The sequence below is a fragment of the Eurypyga helias genome, unplaced genomic scaffold, assembly GCF_000690775.1.
Source record: "Eurypyga helias isolate BGI_N326 unplaced genomic scaffold, ASM69077v1 scaffold15457, whole genome shotgun sequence".
In the NCBI taxonomy this organism is placed as follows: domain Eukaryota; kingdom Metazoa; phylum Chordata; class Aves; order Eurypygiformes; family Eurypygidae; genus Eurypyga; species Eurypyga helias.
The window spans coordinates 22,104-48,710 of record NW_010259980.1 but is presented as its reverse complement, the minus strand read 5'-3'; the positions used below and the strand labels follow the sequence as shown (position 1 = coordinate 48,710).

Below are 26,607 nucleotides of genomic sequence, written 5' to 3'. Positions count from 1 at the left end.
TAAAAACGGCTGAGCACGAACTGGCCAGTGGAAATGGCTGTTCTCAGTGTCAGGAGTTGGGAAGACAAAGTGTGTTTTCTAAAACGCAGAGCTGGACTTTATGAAAGAAATCAAAGCAGCAAAAATTATTAGCTATAAAGTCAAGAACCAGAAATAGATTGTTTTGCAGTAAGAACAAGCCAAAGATTCATCTAGGTATGACTTCAAACTAAGCAAATATTTTGCCTGTGTTTTTAGTGTTGCTTGTGGTGGATCGTAGGAGTGAAGCCAGGATGACTAATGGAAACACAGGTGGAAGTAGGAAATGTTTTCATTAATGATCTAGGCAAAAAATGTAGGAATGTACTTATCATGTTTGCTGTTGATGAAGTCGAAAGGCTTTGTTATGAGAACCACAATATTGTGCAGAAAGCAGTGGATGAGAACTAAAGCAGTAAGAGTGAGGTGACAGTATGCCATGGAAAGAGACAAATTTATAAATTCTTGTTTAGCCTCTCTGATAAACTACACAATCTTCCTACAGAAACGACGGTACAACCGTGGCAAAAGCATTTATAGTAAGGCAAAGCACCCATTGTGGAAAATATTAGTGACCTTAAATAAAATCCTAGTAATCCCTCAGATGAAATACACGTGAAATATAGTATACATCTTTGATCATCTTTGCTCAGGAAAGATGAATTCTTGAGTTACAGGAAAGCGTGGGGCTGTTGAGGGGGATGGATAATCTGTCACATGCTGATGACTGTGGCTTGGTTTAACCTGCACAGTAACAGCTGAAACTGGGTAAGGCTTTCTTTCCTCTACTGCACACTCCTTGTCAATGTTATGGAAATGAAGCTTCTCGGAATAAAAATAATTTAATCAAAAGAACAACCGAGCATGAATTTGGCATGTAGTCTGGAAGGTTTATTCTGAACACTGACAGGGGAAGAGAACGCTGAGGGAGCCTCCCAGCAGGGACCATGAGAGCAAATGCAAGATGGCTTTAAAATGGCATGTAATCAGTGCGTGAAGGGGATGGCATGATGTGCCCACAACAGCAGCAAATGCAACTCTGCAGGAAATACAGGATCCGGGCTGATGACCTGTTCGGACCGTTTCCAGCACATCCAATCACTTATCTCAAAAATGCTGCAAGTCTGGCAAACTGTAGGGCAGGCTGGACATAGAATAGATGATTGAGCAGTCGAAACAGCAGCGTGGCACCGTTACAGAAAGTCATGTGCTTTCCTGGGTTGTTTGGGTACAGATACACATGCACAGTCAGCAGGAGTGACAGTTTTCTGCTCTCCTGGCTCTGTGGGGCTTGCTGTCAGGTGTTTGTGCTGATCTTGCTAGGGACACAACGGCCCACTTAAAGAAAATGGTGAAAATGTACAGTTTGAAGAGTGGGTGAATATTCTTGCTTAACTTTGGGAGGAGAAGAGGGTAAACACGTTGAGAAGCCTTTGATGCTTGAAGTTCTAGGTTGCATGAAATACTCTCTGTGCAGAAAGAACATGGAGTTTATTCAAGAATTGGGCCTCACCTTCCAGGTTGTTTATGGTCTGGGCCTATCATGTCTGAATGTCCACGTTTTTGCAGTGGGATAGATTAACTCTGCAGAGTGCAGGTGAGAAAACTTCATAGCTTAAAGGTCCTGCTGCTCTGTGCACAGCAGCAGTTTTCTTGGAAACAAAGATGAGGGTGTAAAGGAGAGCCCATTGCAAATGTGGGCACCTCCTCCAAATCTCAGTTCCCTTCTCTGGTGTGGATACTATGTGTACGTTTAAAGAACCTCTCACCAAATGCTACTGTGTAAGCAAAGCCTCCCTCTGTTGGGGAGGAGAGAGAATTACTTCAGCTAGAGCAGAGTATTTTGTCCTCCTCATAGTGACCAAACAATCTGACAGTACTTGGGAGACCCCTGGAGATACAGCTCAGCTATGTGCCAAACAAGCACTTGAACTTATTCCTCTGCTCCTGTGCAGGTGGGTCCCAGCTGGAGGTGAAACTGGTGCTGCTTTGGAAACATAATATGCGGATAGAGTACTTAGCTGTGACACCCTGGCCCCTGGACCCATCAAAGCGCAGCACATGGGTGGAGGTGACGATGGAGGGAAGCTACGACATCTTGCATGACATCAGTTGCACCATGAGGAAGCCTATCACCAGTCTGTACCGCACTACAGTCATCCGACGCTTCTGGAATACCTTGCAGAGGTGAGCTGGATCATCCCCCGCAGTTCCCAGTGTCTCATGTAACCAAGAAATTCCTCCGTGGCATACTGGGGAATGGGTTGTGCAGGTGGCCACTCCAGCCCAGGGTCCCAAAGCAATGTGCTTCGAGGAAGAAGCATGACTGGTGACAAGCTTGCCATCTAGCCAAGGAAAAGACTCGAACTGGCCTGTGACCTAGTCTGTAAGATTGTTCCATGGTGAAGGTATTGCTGCTCTTGAGTCCTGATCCTGGGATGCAAACCTGAACTCTGAATGCCATCCCATGGAGGTGGTGTGTTCTTACAGCACAGCCTTGCAGCTCTGCAGCATGGTCACACTAGCAGCAACACCTCCTGTCTCTAGGCCTGAAGGGCCTGTGGGTTGTAACCATTTCCTGGCCAGGGTGACCGTTACTCCACGCTATTCGGCAGGTTCCTTTTCTCGCACTTCAGTCCCAACTCTTATCCTCCTCCTTACATATTAGGCTGTTACACTTGAACTCCCTTAGCATGCTCTTTGCAATCGGACACTGAATCTCAGCATTGCCCTAGAAAGCTGTGTTGGTGTAGGTGGGCTCGCAGCACATGGGGAGTGCCGTGTGGGCAGGCACTGGGCTGTCGGGGGCAGCAAGGGGGAGAGAGTGGGCTTTTGGGGCTAACTGCCTCTTCTCCTGCAGCATCAACCAGACCGATCAGATGTTGGTTCACCTGCAGTCTTTTGACACAGTCCCAGAACACTTCACCATTCCTGAGAGCACCAAGAATGGGGTGCCCCTCTTCTACATCCCTCCAGGCTCCACTACGCCGGTATGTTCCCTCTCTCTCCCATTTAATGTGGGATAGGTTGTCCCTCCTGCCTATTCTGGCTTGTACCAGCAGATGCTGAATCCCAGCAGGCAATCAAGGTCTCTAACTCTCAGGCTTCATCTCTTGCTCTTTGTCCTGCTCAGCAGCAGAGTTCAGGGGCCTGTGAACATCCCATACCACCCTCTTTCCCCTCTGAGACATGACGCTGTGTCTTTATTGCTGCAGCTACACCTCTGAGCCCCACCGCAAGTCTCCTACGTGGGCTGTGAAGCCTTCTGCTGTAGCGATGTGATGTGTGAGACCAATGGGGAGGCTGACACGCTTATTTTTGCCATGCCTTTGCAGTGGATACCTCATACATGTGGAGTTGCTGCTGGCAGTTGTGCCTTGGTGATGTAGCTCAGCACTGTCAGGTGAAATAGAGGATGTGCTGAATAGCTGTTAATAGGCTCATTGCTCTGAGCACTCATGTGGAAGGTGCAAGAGAGATACTTGTCATCTGCAGAGCAGAAACTAAACAAAATATGAGCTAATAGTTTCCACTGCAAAATTCAAACATTGAAGCTCACTGAGCAGAAGTGCTAGCGTATTATCTGTTCTCTGCTAGCAGTGTCCTTGGCATTGGGAGAAGATGATTAGCAGATATCAAAGCTACGGGAGCTTTAACTTAAGAGAACCATCCCTTTAATCGTATTGCTTAACCCCTTTACTTCTTTAGGTTTGCCTAGTAGATTTTCACTGTGTAGGGTTATGTATCCCACAGTATATCTGATGTATCCCATCTGATGGCTAACCACCACTTCATCTCAGTGTCAGCAGAGTTGCTGTAGTTGGTGGAATCACAGTGTTACCATACAAACGTGTCAGACTTGCCCAGTGCCACCCATTGCTGGTACCCTATTTGCATGAGCACTCTCAGGCAAGTTATCTCAGTGTTTAATTGCTCTGTTGACACAAGCCATATATTCCCCTCACGATCAGAAAGCACACCATTGCATATGCCATCTTTTCCATGGTTGAAGTTGTGAAATTCCTAATTAACTTGACATTTCAGGAACCTAATTTCTTTTTGGTTGTACTGCCTGTTTCAGTGTGAACACAGTTATTCTGCTGAGAGGCAGTTACCGAAAGCCAGGGATATGGTTCGCCTTCTAGGCTTACACAGCTCATCTGGCAGAGAAATTCCTGTTCTCTCCGGATGGAACCAGAGAGTTTCTTGCTGAATATGGCCCTGTCATTTTCTCAGGTGCTGTCCCTGCAGCACAGTGGGTCTGACTCGAGCCATTCCCAGTTTGCCTCTTACTGGAAGCCTATCCTTTCCATGGACGCCAACTTCTGGCAGAGGTGGCTGCACATGCATCGTATAGTCCTCCTCCTGGAGCACGACACGTACGTAACTGGCAGGGCTGAAATCACGTCCACAGTGTGGGCCAGACAGGGAAAGCAGGGCAGCCAGTTCGGCCCAGTTGCGGAGTGGCAGCTGTCTTGCAGGTGCCTGTGGCCATGGGAAGGACCTCGCTAGTGGGACCTGTTGGGTGCTGAAGGCTCATTTATTTGAGAGGGGCTGTGGGTTGGGAAGTCATCTTTGTCGAGAGATGGGCTGTTCTCAGGAGCGTAAATTGTTTCTCAAGTTCCTCTTGGGCTTGGCTTTCATAATCGCAGGGTGTACGGACCATCCAGGAGCTATCCCACATGTTTTTGTTTGCTGCTGGAATACATCTTGCCCAAAAGCATTGCTGAGGCTGGTCCTAGCTGCAGTTATGTGAATACTAGCTATGTATTTCATGGATGGAGAAAGGGTACAAGGGTGTGCACCCTGCAAGGAGGAGAGCAGGATCCCTGTGCTCAGGAATTGTGGCTCACCAACAGGCACAGGTAGGGGAGTGCCTGGGTATTGGCTTCTTTGGAGGAATAAGGCTGATGTTCCAGACAGAGGATGAGTTGGAATGGATGTAGCAAAGGCTCTCTGGGCTTTGGGGAAGAAGAGAAACTGTGGTTCTAAGCCAATTTTCTGCCCCATCCTGCAGGCCTGTGCCCAAGCACCTGCACACGCCAGGCAACAACGGCCGCTACAGCACCATCCAGTGCCGCATCTCCCACTCGGCACTCACCTCCTTGCTGCGGGACTGGAGCAGCTTTGTGCTGGTGGAGGGCTACTCCTACGTCAAACTCATACACAGGTGAGTGGCTCTGAAGCAGTCCCATGTGGAGAATCGGGCATGTGGCCAGAGCAAAGATCCAGTTAGACCAGTACACTGTGATGGGCCTCAAGCAGATGGCTAGAGGAGAGGATAAGAGGAAGACAAGTGGGTATGGAACCCTGCGTCTTCTGAATTGCTGCCACTGCGTTCCAGGCACAGCCCAGAGGGAGAGGGGAGCCAGCTGGGGCGTTCTGCACGCTGGAACTGATGTGTGTTGCAGCCAAGTTGTGTAGGCTGTTGAGCTCTGCAGAGCAGGCCTCTACTTGGTCTGACATGACAGAGCAGCAAGATCCATGGTGTTTCAGCCCTGTCTTAATCCCTTCTCCCTAGCTCTGAGGATCCCACACCTTCCTCGTTTTATGTGGTGCGGATCATCTCCAAAGCTCCCTGCATGGTTCTGCGGCTGGGCTTCCCCATTGGCACACCTGCACAGGCCAGGAACAAGGTGAGAGCTGGCTGGCTGCTTCCTGGGGTGGGAGCAGAGCAAGAAGTTCTGCATGTGGAAGTGGTGGGTAGATAACAGGTGACACTGTGGGCAGGTATCCTCTAGTAACTAACTACCGTGTTAAGGCGTAGGTGGGTGTGAACTGACTGTGAGAGAAAGGGACAGTTTGGACAAAGCTTTCTGTGTCAAGTCTGTGAAAGATTTATAGACTTGAAGGTAATAAAATAGCTGTTCACATGAATGTTTTTCCCACTGCTTAATTCAACTGTGGGGCTTGAAATGACTCAAAGGTTATCTAGCCTATCCTTGGGACCAAAGCACAATCTATACTGCCTGTCAGGAACAGCAGATACTTGTCTGACTCATCTGTAAAGGCCTCTGTGATGGATGGGTTAGGGTTTACTACATCTTCCCTGGGCTATCTGCTACAATAGGTGGTGGATTGCATATGGATATCGTATCAGCTGGGCAAGGAGGAGTTAGAGTTAAAATGTGAATGATGCCTCGCACGCGCAGTGCAGGGGGAGAAAAAATGTAACACCCAGAAAATGTTTTAAAGGGATGCAGGTCTGCTAGATGGACTGTCAACAGCCTCTATCAGAAGAAATGGACTGCCCTAGTCAGATGCACGTAGTCAGTTGGACTGTCTCTGCAGCTCTAATGGCTGCGACCAGTTTAAGTGTTCCTAGGGAAAACAGTAAGTATGAGAAAGATGTCCTGCTATTGAGCTGTGTGAACCTTTTGTTATAGACAAGAGGTTTATCATTAAACCTTGATCTTTTGTCTCCGTAAAAGCGAGCTTTGGTTTGTTTCAGCTTTAGTGTTAAATTAGTCTGAGGAAAAGCTGACAAACATTGGGAAGTTCATCTCTTTCTGAGATAAGGCTGCAAGAATTGGGCTTGTTCAGCCTGGAGAAGAGGAGGCTCCGAGGAGACCTCATTGCAGCTTTCCAGTATCTGAAGGGGGCCTACAAGGGTGCTGGGAGAGGACTTTTTACAAGAGCCTGTAGTGACAGGACAAGGGGGAACAGGTACAAATTGAAAACAAGGAGGTTTAGATTAGATATCACGAAGAAATTCTTCACGGAGAGGGAGGTGAGGCACTGGAACAGGTTGCCCAGAGATGTTGTGGATGCCCCATCCCTGGAAGTGTTCAAGGCCAGGCTGGATGAGGCTTGGAGCAACCTGGTCTAGTGAAAGGACTCCCTGCCCATGGCAGGGGGGCTGGAACTGGATGATCTTTAAGGTCCCTTCCAACCCAAACCATTCTATGATTCTATGATAATGAACCTGAATAACACTAAATGTGCTGGAAGGATCTGCCCTTTGGTGTCTGTAGGGGGTCCAGGCTGTGGGCACTGGTTGCTGGGCCAACACGTGGGCTGGTAATGCCAAGTGACAGGTTTTATGAAGGAGTTCTCTCTGGCAGGTGTAAGTTAATACCTGTCTCATGAAGAAGGTGTGAGACAGGCACCGTACCCTGCAGCTCTGGGCAAGCTCCAGATCGTTGCGGCAGGAGCTGTATGGAGATCATAAATTGTATCACGGACAATATTTGTCTTTTTTTCTTTTTTTTTTTTGACTGCCAAAGGGCTGATTAGCTACCCAGTGTGGAGGATGGTAGTAGAACTCAGCCTGCCTTATTTGAGGGGACGGAGTTTTTGTGTTGAGCTATTCAAATTCCCAGTGTTTAAGGGAAGGAAAACACCTGGTCCAGTCTGACTTTCAGAAGGCTTTTGGTGAGACTCCATACAGGGCACATCTGTACAGCTGGAGTAGGAATGGGGTGTTATAAACCAGAAGCTGTCTTAGGGAACAAGGCAAGGAAATTGATGAAGGTGCTCTGTTCTCATCAAAGCAGGCTCTGTGGTTTTCCCACAGACCCTGCTTTACTAGTCACAGGGTAGGGAACTCATCTGCAGAAAGGCAGCAGGTAGTGAGCTGGAAAAATCTGCAGGTGGCACAAACATATTTGGTTTTTTTCTGCCCTTTCAACCTGAGTGCTTTGTGGGCACCTGAGCAGCATGATAGTGGCTGGAAGCCAGTATTGGTAACTGAACAATAGTGCACCTTGGATTTGGGAGCTTGAACACCATCAGCGATTCTGTCTTCTCAGTATGTAACCACAAAGGGGACCCAAGTGGCATCGTAGTGCAAAAAAGAGCTCTACTTAACATTTAGGTTTGGAGATACTCCTTTCCTTGAAAAAGACATAATAATGATGGGGAAAATTGCTGAAATAATTAGTGTTGAGGAGGGAGATGGAGAGCTGCTGTTCTGTTTGCCTATGATGGTAATGGAAATCAAAATGAATTGAACAAAGATCATGAAAGGAAACCTAACCATGAAAATTTCGAAGAAAACACTGGGGCATTGTGGGGATCAGTTGCTGGTGTGGGTAGAATCATATTCAGAGCTGCTAAAAGAAGTAATCAGGAAGTCGTTTTGAAAGCATCTTGGAAAAAAACAACCTGAAAAATAATCTAATCTCTTGAAACCTTTTACCATAAAGGTTTGACACATGAACGTGGTAGTGGGGGAACACATTAGCTGTGGGAACAGTTTGGCTCTGTCTTGTATTTACTAGTTTACACTTACTGTAGGCTGTCGAGGGGAGGAGGAGAGGAGGAGCGAGGGTGGGGTACTCAGACTGCTTCTGTGGAGGAGCTGGCATGCAATTAATTTGTTTTTCATCAGAGTTATGGAAGGTGATTTCTTCAGCCTTGAAATTGTCTTTGGGTGTTTTTGGACCTTTCTTTTGCTTTTAGAAATATTTGTAGTTGTTAAAATGTGGACGTGAGAGCCTTGTGTCATCTTGATATTGGTCTTGCTAGTTTCTCAGAAGTAAAATGGCCTTTAACTCCTGCTCATCTGTATATTCAGGGAGTGTTCTATTCCTTTTAGTCAGGCTTTTGTTCTGAAAGTAGAGTTTTGTTCTTATTTTGAGTACCTCATGTTTCCAGACAAAGGTGGTCACGTTTACCTTTTGCTTTTGCCATGACAGATAGTGGAGGAGTTACGGGACCGAATCTTGCAGCTGCGCTTTCCTCACAGGGTCCAGAGCAAGGAGGCAACTCCAAAAGCAAAACGGAAGATGTTTGGCAGTAGTTCTCCCTCCAAGTCTCCACCTGTGGCTGGGACTCAGTCAGCCCTCTCAGACAGACCCTGCCTCGTCGTGCTGCACAAACCGTTGGAGAAGCTACTCATCAGGTAGTGATGGAGACCGAGGCCATTGGCACAGCCTCCTTGCCCAGGGAAGTGGGAGAGAGGAGGCTCTGGATGGTGCTGCTAGTTGCAGGATGAGAGTGCTGTGAAGCTGGTGCTTGTTTGGCTGTGTTTGGGTTGTGTGGCTGGGAATGACAGCTGTAGTCCGGGAGGGATGCGACTTGCAGCAGGGGCCTTGCTGAACAGGCAAGTTTGTTACTCCTGACTAATATGATGTAGAAGTAAATTTAGTGTGTCTGTCTGAGCAGGATCCTGTGCTGGCCTAGCTGTGTTCTGCTGCTGGAGGGTTCTGTCCTGGGCCCAGCAAGCAGGCTGTGAATCCAGGCAGCTCTGGCTCCGAGCAGAGCATTCTTTCCACCTCAGCAAGCCACACTTCTCCCCTCTCCTAGGTATGAGAAGCTGCCTTCTGACTATCGAGCCCCCTTCATTCTCAACCTGGAGCATCCCCCAGTGTCGGGCCCACTCACTATGGTGGCCAATCGTACTGCCTCTTCCACCCTGGCCTCACTGTCCCGCTACTTCTATCATCAGCGTTGGATCTGGAGTGTCCAGTCGGGGCTGGCACCGGCTGTGCCCATCACCGCTGTAGCCCAGCTCCTTTCCACACTCACAGAGTAAGTTGCACGCCTGAATGGGGTTGCTTTCTCCAGCTAGTCCTGGGGATGTAGAGAAAGCAGGGTGGATCTGAGGCCTTATTATAGGTAACAGTTGAAGCCGCTGTGCAGAGGTTTTTTGTCTGGTACACAGCTTCTAGATCTACTTGGGCCAGTGCTTTACCCAGTTCTGCAGCTGCACCTGAGGAAGAGGAGAGTCCAGGAGAACATACAAAAGGGTAGTGCTGTGACTGGAGCGTGCCGATCTTAACGCAGGCTGTCCTGTGCCAAGTGTCACAGCTCCCCATTCTTTGTGTGTAGCTCCCTGTCTTGGGAAGGAGGGTTTTATGGGGTGAAGGGTACAGTCACTCTTGTATTTGAGGCTTGCAGTGTGGGTAGAGAAGTCCTCCTTGTCTGACTGCCTCTCTGTTGCCAGGGTTCGTCTCTCAGAGGGTTTCCACTTTGCATCCAGCGGGGATGGAATTATCAACATGGTGCTGGAGCTGCCTATACAGGTGATCTGGGGTGCTGATGTGTAGACACAGTCCTTCATTGCTTCTTCTGAAGTGGATTCACCTTCCTGTGATGGGATTTCCCATCCGCTTTTAGCACATGCCCTTGACATGTACAGGGAGACCTACCTCCTCCCCTGAAGTAAAGCAGCTTGTGGATTGGGCATTTTCCTGTCTTCATCTGTGGGTAGAGCTGCTTTGCTGGCAGGGAACGTGCTGTGCTGGAGGAGTTCTGAGGGCTGGGACGGCCTCCCTCTCTCCACCGCTGCTAGTGGAGCTGGGTGATGGGGCTGTGTTGTGTAGGAGGGCACTGGGTGGGTGTGGGCTGTTGCTGCTGCTCAGGCTCACGCAGTGTATGTCCCCTTCAGATTGATGGCTCAAGTGAGAGCAACAGCGGCAGGGAAAAGCACACCTGTGTCGTCCAATACATCCTCTTCCCACCCCACTCCACCTCCACCAAGGACAGGTGAGGCTGTTGCCCTGCCCCCAGGGAGGGCTGGCAGCGGAGTCTTGGCTCCAGACTTGCCCTTTGCAGGCAGTGTTGGAAGGACAGAGTTCTCTAGTACAGACCTGTCATGGATTGATCACCAGTTAGCCGGGGCTTTGTCTCCAAACCCAGCTCTCAGAGGAGCTGTGGTGGGCTGCTGGCTCTGTGCCCCCTTGCAGGACTTGCCTTCTGTCTTTCCTCCAGCTTTTCCACAGATGACGACAATGATACGGAGGTGGAGGCCATTGAGGTGGACACAGAGCTGAACCTGGTCACTGAGTGCTGGGTAGAGCCGCAGAGCGGCCATGTCCACAGTACTGCGGAGAACTGGAAGCACCTCCATGGTTTGCCCTACCAGAAAATACCTAAAGCGGTGAGTCCCTGAAGGGCAGGGGCATGGGCTCTTCTGTGGAGGGAGAAGGGTTTATTGCAAGTGCACCACAAGACTGCAGAGGAATTGTTGAGGCCAGAAGAGATGGGGATGCTGTTAACAAAAGAGCCTGAGATTTCTAAAAGAGGAACTGTGCTACTGGACAGGAAAGGTTTCTGGATTGCAGGGCAGTGGATGCAGTGCCACTCTGGGATAGGTGGGAAAATACAAATTACTTTGTCAAGAGCCATTCCATCAGACGGGAACAAGCTGGACCAGAGCAGGGATTGCAGGTGGTACTGCCACTGCATTCCCTGAACAAGGCAGAAAGAGGCTAAAGAGCTGGTGGAGAAGGAGGGAGCAATGAGTGAGAAAAGGGCAAGTCAGGGAACAGGACTATGGGTGCTTCCTTGCTTTTAGATTGTTTTCTCCCACATTTGGGGGTAATAATTTTGCTGCATACAGCTGAGCCTTGATTGTTTGTTGCAGCTCTATCCCCGGGACCTTGCGTGCATTGCCACCATGCTGACCTTCGAGTACATCAGCCAGTTGTGTCAGAACAAGGAGTGGGTCTGCCCTCCTTCAGACACCAAAGCTACTGAGGGTGAGTCCAGCATATGTACCCTAGCAGGTCTGATGCAGCAAGAGACAGCTAGGCCCTGAATGTCTCAGAGCCCGTCAGAGGTTTCTGGAAGGTGCGACAGGTATTTTGACAATGACATTTTAGACTTTGATGGTTGTGGGTCACTTTGTTGCACTTGTGCTAAGCTGCCAGAGAAACACCTTCACCCTGGGAAGGCCAAAAAAAGCCCTGAGGCTTTCTGCCCACGCTGGAGATGTGACCAAGTGACCCTGCTTAAATGGGGGGTGGACCAGATGACCTGCAAAGGTCCTTTCCAACTTCAGCCGTTCTGTAATTCTGTGAGAGGGGCTAGTTTCTGGAGCAGATGGAAGATGAGGTTGTCTGTGCAACCAGTGATGGGCAGGGTATGCCTGGGCAGGTGGTTGTGCAGAAGTTGTAAATAATGTGAAGGGAGAGCTCCTCCCTTCTCAGTTACAAGACACTGTTTCCAGAGCAGTTTGTGGGTCACTTGCTTTCTGGTGGTTCTGATCATCTCTGGACCCCCTGTGAATGCTCCATTAGCCCATGAAGATAGGGAAGAGGACCTTAGGAGGTCTGAACTGTACCCTTCCTTCAGGATATGTTTGTGTATCTGATCTGACATGATGAACACAGTTCATTGAAAACTCCAGGAGTATGGGGAGGGCTCACCCTTGCCAGGCAAAATGTTTCAGAACCTGACTATTTTTGCTTTCTTGTCCCTAGTTCACCCCATCCTAGATCTTTTGTTTGCTTGCCTTGCAGTGAGTAACACAGCACATACTGGGTGGGTTTGAGGGAGCCAGGATCATCCCAAAGGCTGAGGGCAGGAACTGAGCGAACCCTACTGGGTGATATCACTGGCCCTGTGAGGGGAGGGAAAGGTCCAGAAAAGCTCAAGGCCTGAAGGGCAGAGACTCCTTCCTGAGGAAGTGGACAGGAAACGGCTGCAGGGATGTGCAGAGCCTGCCAGATGGGAGATCTCTCCCAAGAGCAAGGGGGTCTATGTCCTTGACTACGCTGGTGATTCAGGGTGCCTCTGGCTCTCAGCGTGGTCATTGCTCTCCGCAGCAATGTGACGTTGATGTTCAGTTTTTGTACCTTGGCACCTCTGGGCCTGAGCTGTGTAAGGCCTCTTGGTGGCTCCCCATCCCTCCATGTATGAAGGTGGCAATAAGCCCAGGGGACCTCTCTGTAGGTAACTCGCAGCCTGCTTTAGCCTCTGGCACACTTTTCCCTTTGCCCACGTTCATTCTTTGCATCCTTCTGCCCTCCTAAGCAGGTGAGTTGGGACAGTGTTGCCGTGTACACTTGTGCTACCTGCACTGTGTTTGGGGCTGGCACCACGCCTGCGGAGGTGGCCTGGGAGGCAGGGCTGTGTGGTGCCCGCAGGCGTGCTACATTCCCAATTCTTGTTGCAGATCCAGACATGGGGGCTGGTTTTCGAGTGCATGAGATCCCATTTCAGTTCAACCTCATGAAGCTGTTGCCCAGGTGCCAGCAGGTTGAAATGTTCTTCCTAATGCTGACAAAAGGTAGGTGCCTCTTCACCATCTGCCTCCTCTTGTCCTTCTCTCCGTGGCTAAGGGCACCCTGCTTTGTGTGCTTGTTTTGCTTTGGATGATAGTTTTGGAAGAGTTGCTTTTGAAAACATTAAACCTAGACTGTTGCTCTGTGGTGGTGGTTTCTCGTCTCTAGCCCCAGGCATGTGGCAGGGTGAGTCAGTGCAGGGTAGCTAATGATGCTGGAACTCCAGGGCTTCCTCAACGCCCTCCAAGTCAGCCTTGCAGAATTGCTGGGGGAAAATCCTGGCTGTGCGGAAGCGTCACTTTGTAAAGGGCTGTCTCCTGGGGGCCTGGGCAGGTGGTGGCTGTGGAGATGCTGTCTCTGAAGCTGCCATGGTTCTGTTTTGGAGCAGAGAATGAGGAGGTGACCAAGGACTCTTCGTTTGTGCCCAATGAAATGCTACTAAACCTCTTCCATGGCTGCCTGCAGCATGACCTCAGTGACCGGGAAATTCCCATGGCAGATGCTGATCATGTGGCTTTCATGGAGCAGGTTCTGCAGCGGGATCGCAACGGCCATCAACCCCCCTTCACACTCCCTGTAATCAGAGGTAAGGGTCAGGAGCATGGTGACAGTGACACTGGAACTGGGCTGTTTCGGGAGCCTTGCTTTCAAGTCTCTTCCTCAGCTGGTGTTTCTCAGACTGGTTTCTCTTGTGCTTCATTTCAGAAGAAACCCTGAAGGCCTCTGGGACTCTGGAGCAGCAGGATGCTTCTGCATCCTATCATCTTGTTGGCAGCAATGGCACCAGGGATATGACTGGCTCCACAAGTACGCTGCAGGTACTGCTCCGCTGCTGTCCTGCTCCTGAGCCCCCTCTGAAGACAAGGCAGCAGCTGCTGAAGAGCAGGAGAGTTAGTAGAAGGGTTGAGAACAGACTGAAAGGCTGGTATTTTCCCCACGCCTGGCAGCAGTTTAAACTGTTGCCTGTGGCTGAAGTCAGGCAGGAATCTGGTAGGCGTGTGGATAGTGGCACTCACCACGGGCCTAGCCTGTTATGGCAGCTCTGATGCTGTGCCACAGATTACTCAGAAATCATGGGCAATCACTGCCTGGAGGTCAGAACTGGCTCCAGCAAAGCTGGCTAAGCACCTCCTGACTGTGTGCGTTGTGTCTTCTGGAGCCAGGCTGCCCTGAGAATGGTGCAGGGGGTGGCCAGGGGTGATTTCAGCGCAGTGCCAACCAGCAGTTACAGAGGAGCTTGCTCTTTGTGGTTGCTACCTGCCTCAAGGTAGGCCTGTGCTATGGGCTTATCCAGCTTCTGCTTTTTCATCAGAGCCTCGGCAACACAGAGCTGCCTGAGGATGACGTGACCCCGAGTGACACGACGGGGCCCTTGCCCCCGCAGTGGCGATGTTATGCCAAGCTAGTCAACCCGCAGCATGTGTTCCTGACCTTCCTGCCAGCCGCCTTCTCAGGTGAGTCTGCCTGTGGTGGGGAGCAAGAGAAGGCAGCAGTCCCAAGCACTTCCTCAGGAAAAGAGCACAAGCAGAATCAGTTCTGATGGGATGGAAAGTTGAACAGAGGAGTCTAAAGCCAGTCTTTTTGCACCACATGGCCAGGAACAGAGTAGTGCAAAGTGCTGAATGTTTGCTCATCTCTCCTTGGACACGGTGCTGCTCACACAGTGCTTTCAGACCGGTGGATGGGGCATTGAGATGTTTGCATGGCTGCAACCATTGGATTGTTTTCCCAGCAGGGTTGTTAGTGAATGGAGTAAGGAGACTCTTAATGGGCTGGTGTGAAAGAGTCCCTGCTTCTGAGCTTTGGCACTGGTCTGGCTTCCACTGAGCTGCTCGTGAGGGCTGCTAAGCTCAGCTGGTAGTCTGTGGAGCTACTCCCATGCACCAAGAGGTAGCAGGGACATCTGCCCTCTTGGGAATGTAGATGGAGGGGGTAAACTGATCTCAATGGACAAAGGATGATTTTATTTTGTTTTCTTCCAGATGTACAGAAGCTGATGGCTTGTGGTTTGGACAGACCTCCAAAAGATGAGAGTCGATCTGGAGAGTATACCCTGGGGCGTGTCTGTGCAGAGCGAGTCAGGGCTGAGGCTGAAGAAGGGGATGCTGCAGTGCCATTACCTACCCTCAGCATAACACCAGCCCACGGTACCGCCCTCAGGACAGCACCTTGCTGAAGTGCCCTAATTAGTGAAAGCATTAGTATCCTTGCTATTCCCAAGCACACTGTTGGGCCGGTTGAGGTGGGAGGAATAGAATCGTAGAATGGTTTGGGTTGGAAAGGACCTTAAAGATTCCAAACCCCTGCCATGGGCGTGGACACCTTCCACTAATAATAGGCTGCTACAGCCTGTCAGCTCCTGCCTGGCAGTCAGCAGCATCAGGACAAGGGGTACAGTGAAGCCTCAGCCAGCTTTCATGATCTTTGTGAGGGAGTGTAATGTGAGCTGAGTACCCGTGGCCCAAGGACGGCTCCCTGTGGGCAAGGAGGTTGCAGGTAGATAGAAGCTGCCACGAATGGCAGCGCTGAGCTGCACCAGAAAGTCAGTGACTCTCGTGTCATGATCCAGACTGGCACTACCTGCAGCACACTGCCTTTAGGGAGAAGGCACAGGTCTTGAGGTATATGGGATTTGATTGCACATCCCCTGGTGCAGTCAGCCAGGCCTGCAGTGAGAATGGAGGGTTGTGCTGCTGCAGAAGGTGGTGGTGGACAGCCATGGCTGCCCAAGAAGAGCATCAGTGTGGCCAAAGCACTGGGCTGAGTTTGGGTGTTGGGTGAGGAGAATGGCCCCTGAGGTTCGAGTGGTGAGAAGCTTGTAAAACCAATACCTACCTGTGGGTGCTGCTGTGAGGGCTGTGACCTCTCGGGCCAGGAACAAGGAGCCCATCGAAGGCCTTTATCTCAGGATTGTTTCTTTTGCAGAAGTGAGCCGTGACCCTGGAGAACAGGGTGGCCCTTCGCGGAGAGATGTACACATCTCCTTCTGTCGCCAGAACTCGCAGTCTGAGCTAGGCGAGTGCCGCCGATTTCGCTGCCCCATTTACATCTACAGCTGCTCTTTGGAGCTGTTACGAGAGCAGCTTGTCAGCCCACGGGCACACCGTCCTCCCCGGGACATCTTTTTCAGGTAGTACCAACCCTACCTGATTCCTAGACAGGAAACAGGAGCTTCCTTGACAAGAGGCTGGCTCCAGCCCTGCCCTATTCTCTTGACTTGACCTCTCTGCCTTGCAGCAGCCCCAGCCTGTGCATGCCCAAGGCTCTACTGGCGCCAGAGCTGTTTATGGTCTGCAGTGTGCTTCGTTGGTGTTGAAGGCTGCGGCTCCTCTTTTCCAGGTCCCAGTCTCTAGAGCGTCCTCCTACTGCTGCTTGGCTAGACCACAAGCATAAGGAGTTGGTGAGTTACTGCACACTGCTGCAGGAGCATTCCCACCAGTGCTATGTGAAAGGTGAGCGGTGTGATGGGAGCTGAGACAGGGTTAGGGCTGGGGCTGGACCCTACATCTTCTTTTAAGAAAGCATTGTCTTATTTTTCTTACACTGAGCAAAGGGAGGAAGCTCTGGGCCTGATCTTCCACCAGGAGGCATTTAAAGATGCCTCTGCTCATTCCCTGGGGGCCTTGCATAGGCTGTTCCTGGACCTGTGCAGTGCTGCGGAAGGGGGCACCTTTGACTTTTTCCTCTCCCCTTCAGGGTGGCAGATCTCTAGGCCACTCTGCCATGACACAAGCCCAGGCTAACATGTACCATTAGGCATCCTGGCTGAGTCTTGTCTCTCAGCACCTGCCCTGACTTCAAGTCTGTGTGGGGACTCAGTGAAAATCTGCATGTGACTATTGCCTGACTCCCGGGCTTTCCTTGTGGTGGGATGCTCAAGCACTGTGTTTGATCTATAGGGCTGTTCAAGAGCCTCCAGCAGTCACACAGCATCAGCTCCCAGGACCTACTTACAGCCATGGACTACTGTGAGGAGCTGCTCCAAGAAATTGATATCACCAACTTGCTGCTGACGGTGTGCAGCCATGTCCGCTCCTTCCGAGAGAGCCACCAACATTTCCGTATGCACTCCAAGACAGCCAGCTTCCAAGTGGGCAGTGTAGAGCAAGAAGAGGAGCAGAGCTCTAGGGAACGAGGTGTCTTGGTCTCTGAATCAAGGTAGGGGCCCATCTCCATCTTGCTTCTGTTCTTAACATTGGGCAGGACAGATCTTTGTTCAAGCACCTTCTGCTGCCTGCTAGGAGGAATGTTGTAGGGCAGTGTCTGAGAGCACCACGTGTAAGGACAGATATTTCCAGTGGGTTACCGACCTGGTGTGGTGTCCATCAGAAACCTTTTCTTTTTTATAATCTCTGGTGGCATCAATCCTGTCACTTTCTCGTGTAGTCTTAGCTCATTACTGTCCCATCTGGCCTGAGCCAGAGGGCAGTTTGTCTGCAGGTGACTCTCAGTCTTGTTTCTGGAGAAATTACATGTCTCCTGCTGCTTGACTCATTCAAGTTTGCTGTTTACTCTGCTAAAAATGACCATTTTGTTATTTTTTTCCTAATGAATAAAGTGTCACCTTTAGTTAATTAAAACTGAAAAAAATTCACAGGAGAAATACCAAGGCAGAACTGTCCAGCTATTCTGTAGGGTGTTTCTGAGATTTGTATTGCCTCTGGAAACTTAAAGAATTGAAAAAGTACTCTACTGTGCCTTAGTGTATGTTGAACAAACACCCTTTTTAGGTTCTTTGTCCACTGCACTTGACTGTCATCAGTTCTTTCATGTGAATTCACTAGCATTTGTTGGGAATGCACAGTCCTATTTCTTCTTATACTGTAAGTCATAGAGATAAGGCTGTGGTTTTGAAGAATACTCAGAGTTTGCAAAGTCAGATGACTTCTTCAAGTGCTTTCCCAGAAAAAAACTGTAGGAAGTATTTTTTGTGTACAAGATATTATGAATCACCTATTCCAATGTGGGTTGTATAAACATTACCGAAGGACGTAGACTTGTGACACATTGCACCCTGATCTGCCATCTGTATTAGTAATTTGAATACCTGGGGAATACTGCGACCAAACGACGTCCCACTCCCTAGATTGCTTTTTCTGAGTTGTAGGAACTGATTCTCTCACAGAGCTGCTGAGTGAGCATTGCCTGAGCCTTGTGCTCTGCTCTGTGCTGCCAGGACGCCAGGGGTGCTGGCATGGTGGTGTTTGAGAACTCTCCTGGACTGGGCGTTGGTAATGCAGACTGCTCCACGCCTGCCCCTGTACTCAGCCGCGTGTCTCTGTTTCCCAGGGAGGGTGTGTAGCATGGTGTAGAGTACCTGGCCACGGGATCAGCATGGTTAAACTGCCTCTGGCCTGGCTTCAGACAGCCTGAGCGCTTATCTGGGTCAGTGGGTGGCAGGAGGGTTTCTGGGGCTGTACGTGTGGGGGCTGTGTAGGTCACATCATGTTTACATGGATGAGGTGTGGGGAGCTGTGAGGTGGGATGCCTGCAGGGTGGATGATACAGGCATCTATTCCCATTTCTCAATTTGCCTGTCTGACCTGTCCACAATCCTGTCAGTGCGGAAATAGAGGACTACAGCGAGCAGGACTCCCATAACATTGCTAGCCCCACAGAGGAGCTGAAGAGCAGTATGGGTACCAGCTGCTGTTCGGAGTTTCCCCTCTCACTGCTGGAAATTGGACAACCCTGCCAGGCACACCTGGACTTGCATAAAATTATTCAGGTGAGGAATGTGGGAGCTCGCCTTGACTCCTGCAGGAAGGTAGAGTGGAATGTATGCTTCTGCTTCACTTCTCTTTTAGGAAAAATTCCTGGAAATTGGAAGTTTACATTTCAAGCCAGTGCCATCAAATCCTCATTATTTCTTCTATTGCCCGCCATCAGCCAAGAAAGAGGTAGGGATGGTGCATGTAGTCCTTGCGGAGGGAAGTAACTTTGCTTGGTGTCAGAGCTGGATTTGGAGCTGGCAGACCCAGGGGTAGACTGAGCCCCAGGGGGGCCCATCAACAGCCTGCTTCACTGCCTGGCATGCTTCTAGTATCTGCCCTTCCTCTCTCCATCTCAGGAAGAAGCATCTCGGGATCAGGCAGACAGGAAAGGCAGTGAGGACATGGAGGGATCAGAGGCAGAACTGGCAGCTGAAGAAGGTAATATTTGGCTCTGTCCTGGAGAAGAAAGTGTCCCTAGTCTCACTATGGTGATGCTTTTCAGAGCTTGACTGTGTCTGGTGGGGTGTCTGGGGACACAGGCCTGGTTTGCTAACAGGGAAACTGTGTCAACAGGAACTGTATCTGGGTGCTGCATTGCCACAGAGAGTGACCCGGAGCTGGAGGTGGAGTACCGTGAGAAGCTGGAGCATGACTTCCCAGATACAGATTCCCTCTCAGAATCCAACACGGTGAACCAAGATGATGACTCCTTCAGTGTTCTGGGAGGGGACTCGCTCAATGAACAAGAGTTCCTGGAGCAGGAGATGCCCCCACTCTTTGTACACCTCACCTGCTCAGTGAAGCTGCGTAGCCAGCACAGCTCCATGCCTGTGCAGTCCCTGCCGACTTGTCTAGGTAAGAGCAAGCCTTGCTGTGAGGTTAAAGGGCAGTAGGGTTTCTGTCAGGTCGCTGCTGGGTGGGGAGCCCCTGGAACAAACATGCTCTGTCCTAAAAAGTAGTTCCTCTGGACCAGCCCTCCCAGAGGTCTCCCGGCATCAGTCAAGGGCTTTTTTATGAGGTCTCCCACTTGCTGTGGGATTGATTGTGGATGGATGAAAGGTTCATGGAGGATGGTGGCTTTCTTGAGCCTGCCCGGCTGTGTGGGACAGCCACCTCTTGCAGTCTCTGTACTTGCCAACAGCCTGTGTATGTGTGTAAGCAGAGCTGTTTGTTGCTTGATTCCCTTCATCTGTGATCTCTCCTCAGGGGAAGTTCTGGGCTGCCTGGAAAGCTGCCAGGGCTTGAACACCATTGATTTGGGAGACCTCTGTGTGACCCTGGACATCTTTGTGCTGACATTGCCCCTGGAGATAGAAGTTGTGAATGCAGACATTCTCCACAACCGGTAGGTGGAAAGAGGCCCAGTCACTCGCCCACCCTCTGCCTGCCCTTCCCAGTTAGCCAGTTTCAACTCCTCTCCATGTGCTGAGACTCGGGATTCTCTTTCTCACAACCTCCCACAGCCCTAAGAAAACTTTTTCCAAGAAAAGAAAGATTTTTCCAAGATGGGCTCATCTTCTCTAGAGATCCCTTTTCTCTCTCTGGAGCCTGAGTCTGTTTATCCTCTCTGTAACAAAAGCTGACGCTCACCCTGCTCTCTCTCCTGTGGCAGATGCACCTCGGAGAGCAGCGTGTCCTTCACACGCTCTCCAGGGCAGCCATCCTCTTTCCGCTCAGATGAGGATATCATGCATGACTTGGAGCGGCTCCCATCCACAGGAGATGAGAGGTATGGCACTGCACATGTAGCACATGTAGCAAGCCCCTCACAGACCTAGGAGCTGCACTGTGGTGGCTGCATGAATGAGAGTGACTGGTTGATTCTTCTTTTTCTCTCTCCTAGGCACCCTGCACTTTCCAACCTCCCTGGAGTGCACAGGCAGGCTATTGAAGCCACTATGAATGAGGTAAGCCAGCCAGCCTTGTCTGCTTCTTGCTTCCAGCTGGAGCGATGTGGCCATAGCGCACAACTGCTGTTCCACACTTCCTAGCTTGCTCCTCTATCAACTTTCAGGCCTTACTGGTGTCACAGAGGCCATGGGCCTTGTGCTCCCCAAAAGTATGGGATTACCCTGACAAAATTCTTACTGCAGTCAGGGTGGGACAGACAGGCCTCTCTTCCAAAGACCTTTCTTAGGTACATTCAGAGGGAGATGAGGGGATGTAGTTGATGAGAGGGGCTGCCCTCATCCTGTTAGAGCTTGGGTCAGAATTGGGGCAGCTGTGCAAATGCTGATTACCTAGGTCTTGCTCTGTGTGCTTACTCTGCTCAGATTCGCTGGCTCCTGGATGATGAGATTGTGTCGGCGCTGCGCCACTCGCAGGTCATCAGCACCTCCATCCTGCACCGAGTGGCCACCCACATCTACAACTCCAAGGGGCGGCCCAGCTGCCACAGCGAGGTGGTGCTGCTCCAGTTTGTCTTTGGACCTGAGCACTCTCTGGAGAAGTTCAAGGAGGTAAAGACAAAGCCCTGAGGCAGCATCATACACTTAGCTAGCGGGATGCTTATTCTTCCCTGTCTTGCAGGAGTTCAGAAGAATGGCTCTGCCAGGCTACATGCTCAACGCAGAAGGCAGTGACTACCACTATGTCTCCATCAGCCGCCTGCACTCCAGGCGAGCAGCCCCAAACCCTTCAGGGACACTCTGCTTGCAGCAGCCAGCTGGAGGGGGCACCAGGGCAACACTGGGCCAGGCAGGCCAGGAGGGGAGCAGTGAAGCAGAGGCAGAGGGCTCGGAGCTGCACCATGCAAGCTGTGTCCTCCCAGAAGAAGGCCAGGGTCTGTGGGGGTGGCCAGACAGCGAGACACGCGTTGTGCCGGACACAGGAAACCCCTTACGTGGAGGCAGCCATGCACAGGATGAGGTGAGAGACACTGAGGTGGTCTGTTGGTGGGAAGGTGTGGGACACTGGTAACAGAAGGTAGAAGGGTGAAGGAGTATGGTGGGACATTTTTGGTGCTTGTTTTTCTGGACATTTTTGCAATCTTGATCTGTGTGCAGGTCCCGGGAGAAGCGCTGAACCTTGAGCAGAGCAGAGCACCTGGCCATGACTCCCTGGAGGAGACAGCTCTAGAGACAACCATACAGTCACTGCCATCCTCATCCTCTGAAAAGGGCAACAGCGAGAAATCGCCGTTGGTGACACCGTCTGCAGCAAGCCTGGCCGACTCCGTAACACAGGGCAGGGAAGGTAGGAGCTGTGGGCGTGGGCAGGATGTACCTCAGCCTCAGGAACTTCTAAGGGAATGGCTCCATTGTGGCGGTAGAACATGAAACATGACTGCTACTTCTGTTCCAGTCCCTAAACACCAGAATTGATGGTGGTGTGCTGTTGGTCTCTTCCTTGCAAGGGCACTGGCCATTCAATACTTAACAGTACGTGGGGTGCTAGGCTGTGCTGCCACACTGGTGTCCCTAATGACATGAAGTTCCTGTTGGCTCCAGTAGTGGCTGTGAGAACCCCATTCCCTAGCACTGCCTCCCCTTGGCCAGCACTGCCTGCTTGTCCTGTATCAGATGGGTCACGCGAAGGGGCTTAGCAAGTGCTGTCATGATCAAACCCCTCTTCCCTTTGCAGGCTCCAGCAAGCAGCGTCCCAGCCGTGTGCAGAGCCTCGTGTCGAGCCAGGGCAGCATGGACTCTGACCACCTGGGTGAGTGTCCGGGGCAGGGGTGGCTGGCACTGCAGGCAGACGTGGGCAGTGACAGGATAGTGTGGGGGCTGGGGGGACTCTGCCTGGGCTGGGGTGATTCTAAGCCCTGAGGACAGGGCTTGTGAATGGCTCTTGGTTTCCCAGAGCCTGCTGTGCCCGGGGAGGAGGCGGGCTTGCCAGGCAGCCTGGGACTGAAGCGAGGATGCATTGCAGGTTACGATGGGGGAAGCAGTGACTCGGAGTATGAGGAAGCGCTAATGAGTGACCAGGAACCCAGGTGTCCCCTCATGCCAGATTTCTGGCTCATCATAAAAATCCAGCAGGACCGAGTGGAGGTCTATTACCACACACGGTAAGGAGGGTCCCACTGTCTGGCCATGGCTTCTCTGTACCAGAACCTTATTGCCACCCCCTCACCTCCAGACAGGATCTCCGTCCCGCCCCATGTGGGTGGGGAGCTGCAGGATTTACAGGGTGCTCCATAAGGAGAAAGCAGCCACCCTTCCCCACTGTGTTCCTGTTCCCAGCACACAGGGACAGGCACTGTTCAGGCTCTGCTGACCCTTCTCTCCCCTTCCCTGTAAAGCAGCCTGAGTGTGGAGAAGGCAGCATCAGCAGAGACAGAAGAGGAGCAGCCAGGGGAGTGCCAGAGTCTCAACCAAGTGGTGGTGAAGAAGATCAGTGAAATCTGCAGGGTCGTCAATCAGGTAACAAGTCTGCTAGAGGGCAGGAGCAGAACTGCAGGTCATGAGGTGGCTTAGATAAGGGACCTCTGGAGATTGTCTGGTCTGGGCCCAGCTCAGAGGAGGGCCTGGGGAGCCACTTCAGCTGGTGGAGTCTCAGGTTGGGTGGCAAAGGAAAAGGGACTCTGTGAGGTCCGTTTCTATGCTGTCTTCTGTGGGCTGTGCAAGCAAGAGAACCAATCTTTTTTCATCCTTCGCAGCGCTTGCTGCTGCAGGACCTGCATGACAGCCACATATGCAACTCATTACTGGTGGCAGAAAGTGAGGAGGACATCTGGAAGAGTGAAACACCCTACACTTCCTACAGGCAGCGTGTCATGCCCACAGATGGTATGAATATGCCCTTGGCTGTGCCTCTGCGGCAGTGGTGCTGCCTGCCCACAGGTGACTAAAAAGGTGGTGACTTCCACACCATGGCCCCAGTTGTGTCCTGTGTTCTTTGTAGATTACTCTGTAGAGGAGAGCTACCAGCCCCGGGACTACCTGGCTGCCACCATGCAGTTCATGCCAGGGCACTTCGCTTGCGATGTTGTGTGGAGCACACTCATCCATGTGCATTCGCGACTCAAGATGGGCCCCAACATGGGCGTCTCACGAGGTGTGTACAGCCCCAGGTTCCCCCTCGTTGTGCGTGTCAAGAGTCTGGCTTCTGGCTGGATTGGCCCACCGCAGGAGGGTGTGTGTGCTAGCTAACATCTTGCGTTGCCCACAGCTATCCAGGCGCTTCGCTCGGTACTCAACGCCTTCTCTGTGGTGAACAGGAAGAATATGTTTGTCTACCAGGAACGTGCCACTAAATCTGTTTTCTACCTCCGGTAAGAAGCCAGCATGGCTTACTGGCCTGACCCTGCCCTGCTACGTGTATTACACCAGACTGGGAGCTCCTTGGGGCAGAGGGTGTCTGTCCAGCCTCAGGGTCCCTGCTGTGACCCAGGCAGCAAACACCTGATTGCTGAGTATCAGTCACATCAAGCCAGGCTCCTCCTGCTCTTCCTGAGCTAATCCTTTATATAAAAGGGAAATGGATGATTTTTTTTTTTTTGCATGAGCCAGAGAGCAATTTTTCCACAGGGTCCATATAGTAAGGACTAATCCCCAGAAAGTGCACAGGGGAGAGCAAGGAAGATGTGGATCATCTGTGAAGGTGTGATGCCATCATCCTTGGGAATGGGGGTTGACATGTCTTTCTCCTGTGTTCAGACTCACTGAAACCACCTACAGTGGGAAGGTGTGGGAAGCGGAGAGTGTCCTTAGTCCAGCATCTCGCTCACTGGCACTGACACGCAGCCAGGAGCCCATTTACACCGAGGATCTAATGGTGAGTCTGCTGCTCTCTGGGAGTGAATGTTGGTGCTCTTGGTTACAGGTGTGGGGGGAACTCAGTAGTTCCAGCAGCCTGGATTTTATCTAGCATTCACATGGAAACTGTGTCTGTGTGGCTGGTTTTGCTTCTCCAGGGTTCTCGTTCCTCTCTGGATACAGCCTCGTGCCGGAGCGTGGACTCTGCCCGCCCTGTGGGACAGGTAGACAGGCACATCCAGCTGATGGTCCATGGTGTTGCCCCAGCAGGTAAGTGTTACAGCACCTGGCAGCAGATGAATTGTGCTGATGCAAAGCAGAGGGATAGAGCTCCAGTCCCTGCCCCCTTGGCTTGAAGAGCAGAGGAGGTATCTCCCTCCTGAGCAAGCTGCTTTTCCTTAGCCCAGAGCTCTCTCCCTTCTGTCTAGATGAGAATGCAAGGAAAGCATCTGTGACCCACAGTTCAGCCTGCTGCAGACCAGATGGCTTATGCCACCTTTCCCTAAGCAGGAGTGCATTTGTCTTTGCCTGCTGTACCAACGGTCTTTTGTGATCATGAATGGGTAGAAAAAGATGCCTGAAGAAATTGATGGAGGGGAGGACACGTTCCCAGTGGGAAGTGACTGTGAGGGTGGTAGACCCTGAACAGGCAGGGAGGGGTGGCTGTGGTCATTGTCACTGGATGAGATGAAAAAGCTGCTTGTACCTCCGCTTACGTGTCAGGGCCTGAGATCACAGATGAGCTGGTGAAGGTGCTGCGCAGACGCCTGGATGAGGCCACCCTGGATATCATCACTGTGATGCTGGTGCGGAACTGCAAGCTGACCCCAGCAGATGTGGAGGTACCTCACTGGATATCTGCTCAGCTCATCCCAGAGCACTTTCCTGCTTTTTGACCTGCCTCAGTTTCTCCTGCCTCAGGGCAGGGAAGGCCAGGGCAGTTTGCTGCATCCTATTCCCTGCTCCAGTGCTTGTCCAGGCTAGTATTCACCAAGGTATACACTGTGTGGGTGCCAGGGAAGGTGGGAGATCCCCTCTGCTGGGGTTTGCAGCTTGACAGGGCTTCCCGGTGAATACCCCTGGAACATCTGCCTACATCTGTCTCATGGTGCAGTCTATGGACCTGGGTTCACACTCTCCCTTTGCGTAGCCAGCTGGCATAATTCTGATCAATGTCAGATCCCCAAGGCATCCTGCTAGTCTCTGCTGAGTTTTAAAACCTTCTCTCTGCAGTTCATCCAGCCCCCTGGGACGCCACCCACAGAAGTCCTGCAGTTTGCACTGCCACCCTCCGCGCTGCCTTGGCTGCATGCAGTGGCCTACTACCTGCGCCAGAACCTGCTCATCTTCCTGCACACCCCAAAGTACACGGACAGCAACGTGGAGCACCACTTCAAGGTGAGAAGGGCTGCGAGCCGGGGCAGCAGAATGCCCAGCTTCTATCTGCTGCTGGGGGTGTGTGCTGGGGCAGCTAAGTCATTATGTTCCCAGCCCTGCTGTGTAGTGTCAGAGAAACTGACACTGAATCCTGAAGCCTGGAGGAGCTTCACAGGACTATGCGCAGTTCCTGTTTGGCCTGGTATAAACAGGGACAGGCTTTGCTTTGATACAAGCAAAAAGCAGCAGCCACAGAGCTGATGCCCACAGCCTTTGAGTCCCTTGCAAAGATGAGCTTGGATCCTTGCATGGCTCCCTCAGATGTAAGGACTGAAACTTCAGGGTTAATAGAAGTTTGGGAGCAGCTACCCACTCCCTCGGCATGGCCATAGCAAGGATAGAAGGTGAGGCCAGATGCGTAGTGCCGCGTAACCCTGCACAGAGCTGTAGGAGGGTCCTGCCCAACCAAGGCCAAGGCTGTGCTGCTAAGTGTTTTAAGTAGGTCTGGATTGCTTGCTGCAGGTCTGGGGATGAGCTCTGCATGCACACAGGCCTCTGCTTCCAGTTAAGGCAAGTTCTTTAGTCTCTGTCGCCGTTCTTCTCTGCTCTCCTTTAGCACTACTTCAACCACAGCGGGAGCATCCCTGACCAGGATCTCTATCTGTACAACAAGCCAGGCGGCCAAGGCACTGGTGGCAAAGGTACTGTACTCAGCTCATTTCGGAAACACAGTATAGGTCTGTGTGTTGGAGAACTGTTTCCCACGTTGGAGAGCTCTTGAGTGACTGAGGAGGGCCAGTGTGGGGGCAGCATGTTCCTCCAGTGTCTGTGAGGGGGGGCAGGGTG

General features: G+C 51.5%; 1 protein-coding gene across 1 annotated transcript in view; it reads left to right on the top strand.

The window, feature by feature from the left end:
* SZT2 (seizure threshold 2 homolog (mouse)) overlaps positions 1–26,607 on the top strand; it is a 58,542-nt gene that overhangs the window by 11,128 nt on the left and 20,807 nt on the right. The window contains exons 9-48 of the mRNA XM_010154860.1: positions 1,974–2,205; positions 2,879–3,008; positions 4,255–4,397; positions 5,036–5,188; positions 5,540–5,654; positions 8,658–8,863; positions 9,268–9,492; positions 9,908–9,986; positions 10,352–10,449; positions 10,675–10,843; positions 11,330–11,444; positions 12,863–12,976; positions 13,357–13,557; positions 13,677–13,789; positions 14,284–14,425; positions 14,954–15,118; positions 15,897–16,101; positions 16,311–16,423; positions 16,871–17,129; positions 18,534–18,699; positions 18,779–18,871; positions 19,042–19,123; positions 19,259–19,540; positions 19,892–20,030; positions 20,298–20,414; positions 20,529–20,592; positions 20,959–21,144; positions 21,215–21,553; positions 21,691–21,880; positions 22,268–22,342; positions 22,556–22,694; positions 22,932–23,049; positions 23,286–23,415; positions 23,531–23,683; positions 23,798–23,900; positions 24,286–24,403; positions 24,543–24,654; positions 25,108–25,226; positions 25,618–25,782; positions 26,378–26,462. Of these exons, the coding sequence (XP_010153162.1) occupies positions 1,974–2,205; positions 2,879–3,008; positions 4,255–4,397; positions 5,036–5,188; positions 5,540–5,654; positions 8,658–8,863; positions 9,268–9,492; positions 9,908–9,986; positions 10,352–10,449; positions 10,675–10,843; positions 11,330–11,444; positions 12,863–12,976; positions 13,357–13,557; positions 13,677–13,789; positions 14,284–14,425; positions 14,954–15,118; positions 15,897–16,101; positions 16,311–16,423; positions 16,871–17,129; positions 18,534–18,699; positions 18,779–18,871; positions 19,042–19,123; positions 19,259–19,540; positions 19,892–20,030; positions 20,298–20,414; positions 20,529–20,592; positions 20,959–21,144; positions 21,215–21,553; positions 21,691–21,880; positions 22,268–22,342; positions 22,556–22,694; positions 22,932–23,049; positions 23,286–23,415; positions 23,531–23,683; positions 23,798–23,900; positions 24,286–24,403; positions 24,543–24,654; positions 25,108–25,226; positions 25,618–25,782; positions 26,378–26,462 (5,952 nt within the window). The remainder of the gene's footprint in view (positions 1–1,973; positions 2,206–2,878; positions 3,009–4,254; positions 4,398–5,035; positions 5,189–5,539; positions 5,655–8,657; positions 8,864–9,267; positions 9,493–9,907; positions 9,987–10,351; positions 10,450–10,674; positions 10,844–11,329; positions 11,445–12,862; positions 12,977–13,356; positions 13,558–13,676; positions 13,790–14,283; positions 14,426–14,953; positions 15,119–15,896; positions 16,102–16,310; positions 16,424–16,870; positions 17,130–18,533; positions 18,700–18,778; positions 18,872–19,041; positions 19,124–19,258; positions 19,541–19,891; positions 20,031–20,297; positions 20,415–20,528; positions 20,593–20,958; positions 21,145–21,214; positions 21,554–21,690; positions 21,881–22,267; positions 22,343–22,555; positions 22,695–22,931; positions 23,050–23,285; positions 23,416–23,530; positions 23,684–23,797; positions 23,901–24,285; positions 24,404–24,542; positions 24,655–25,107; positions 25,227–25,617; positions 25,783–26,377; positions 26,463–26,607) is intronic.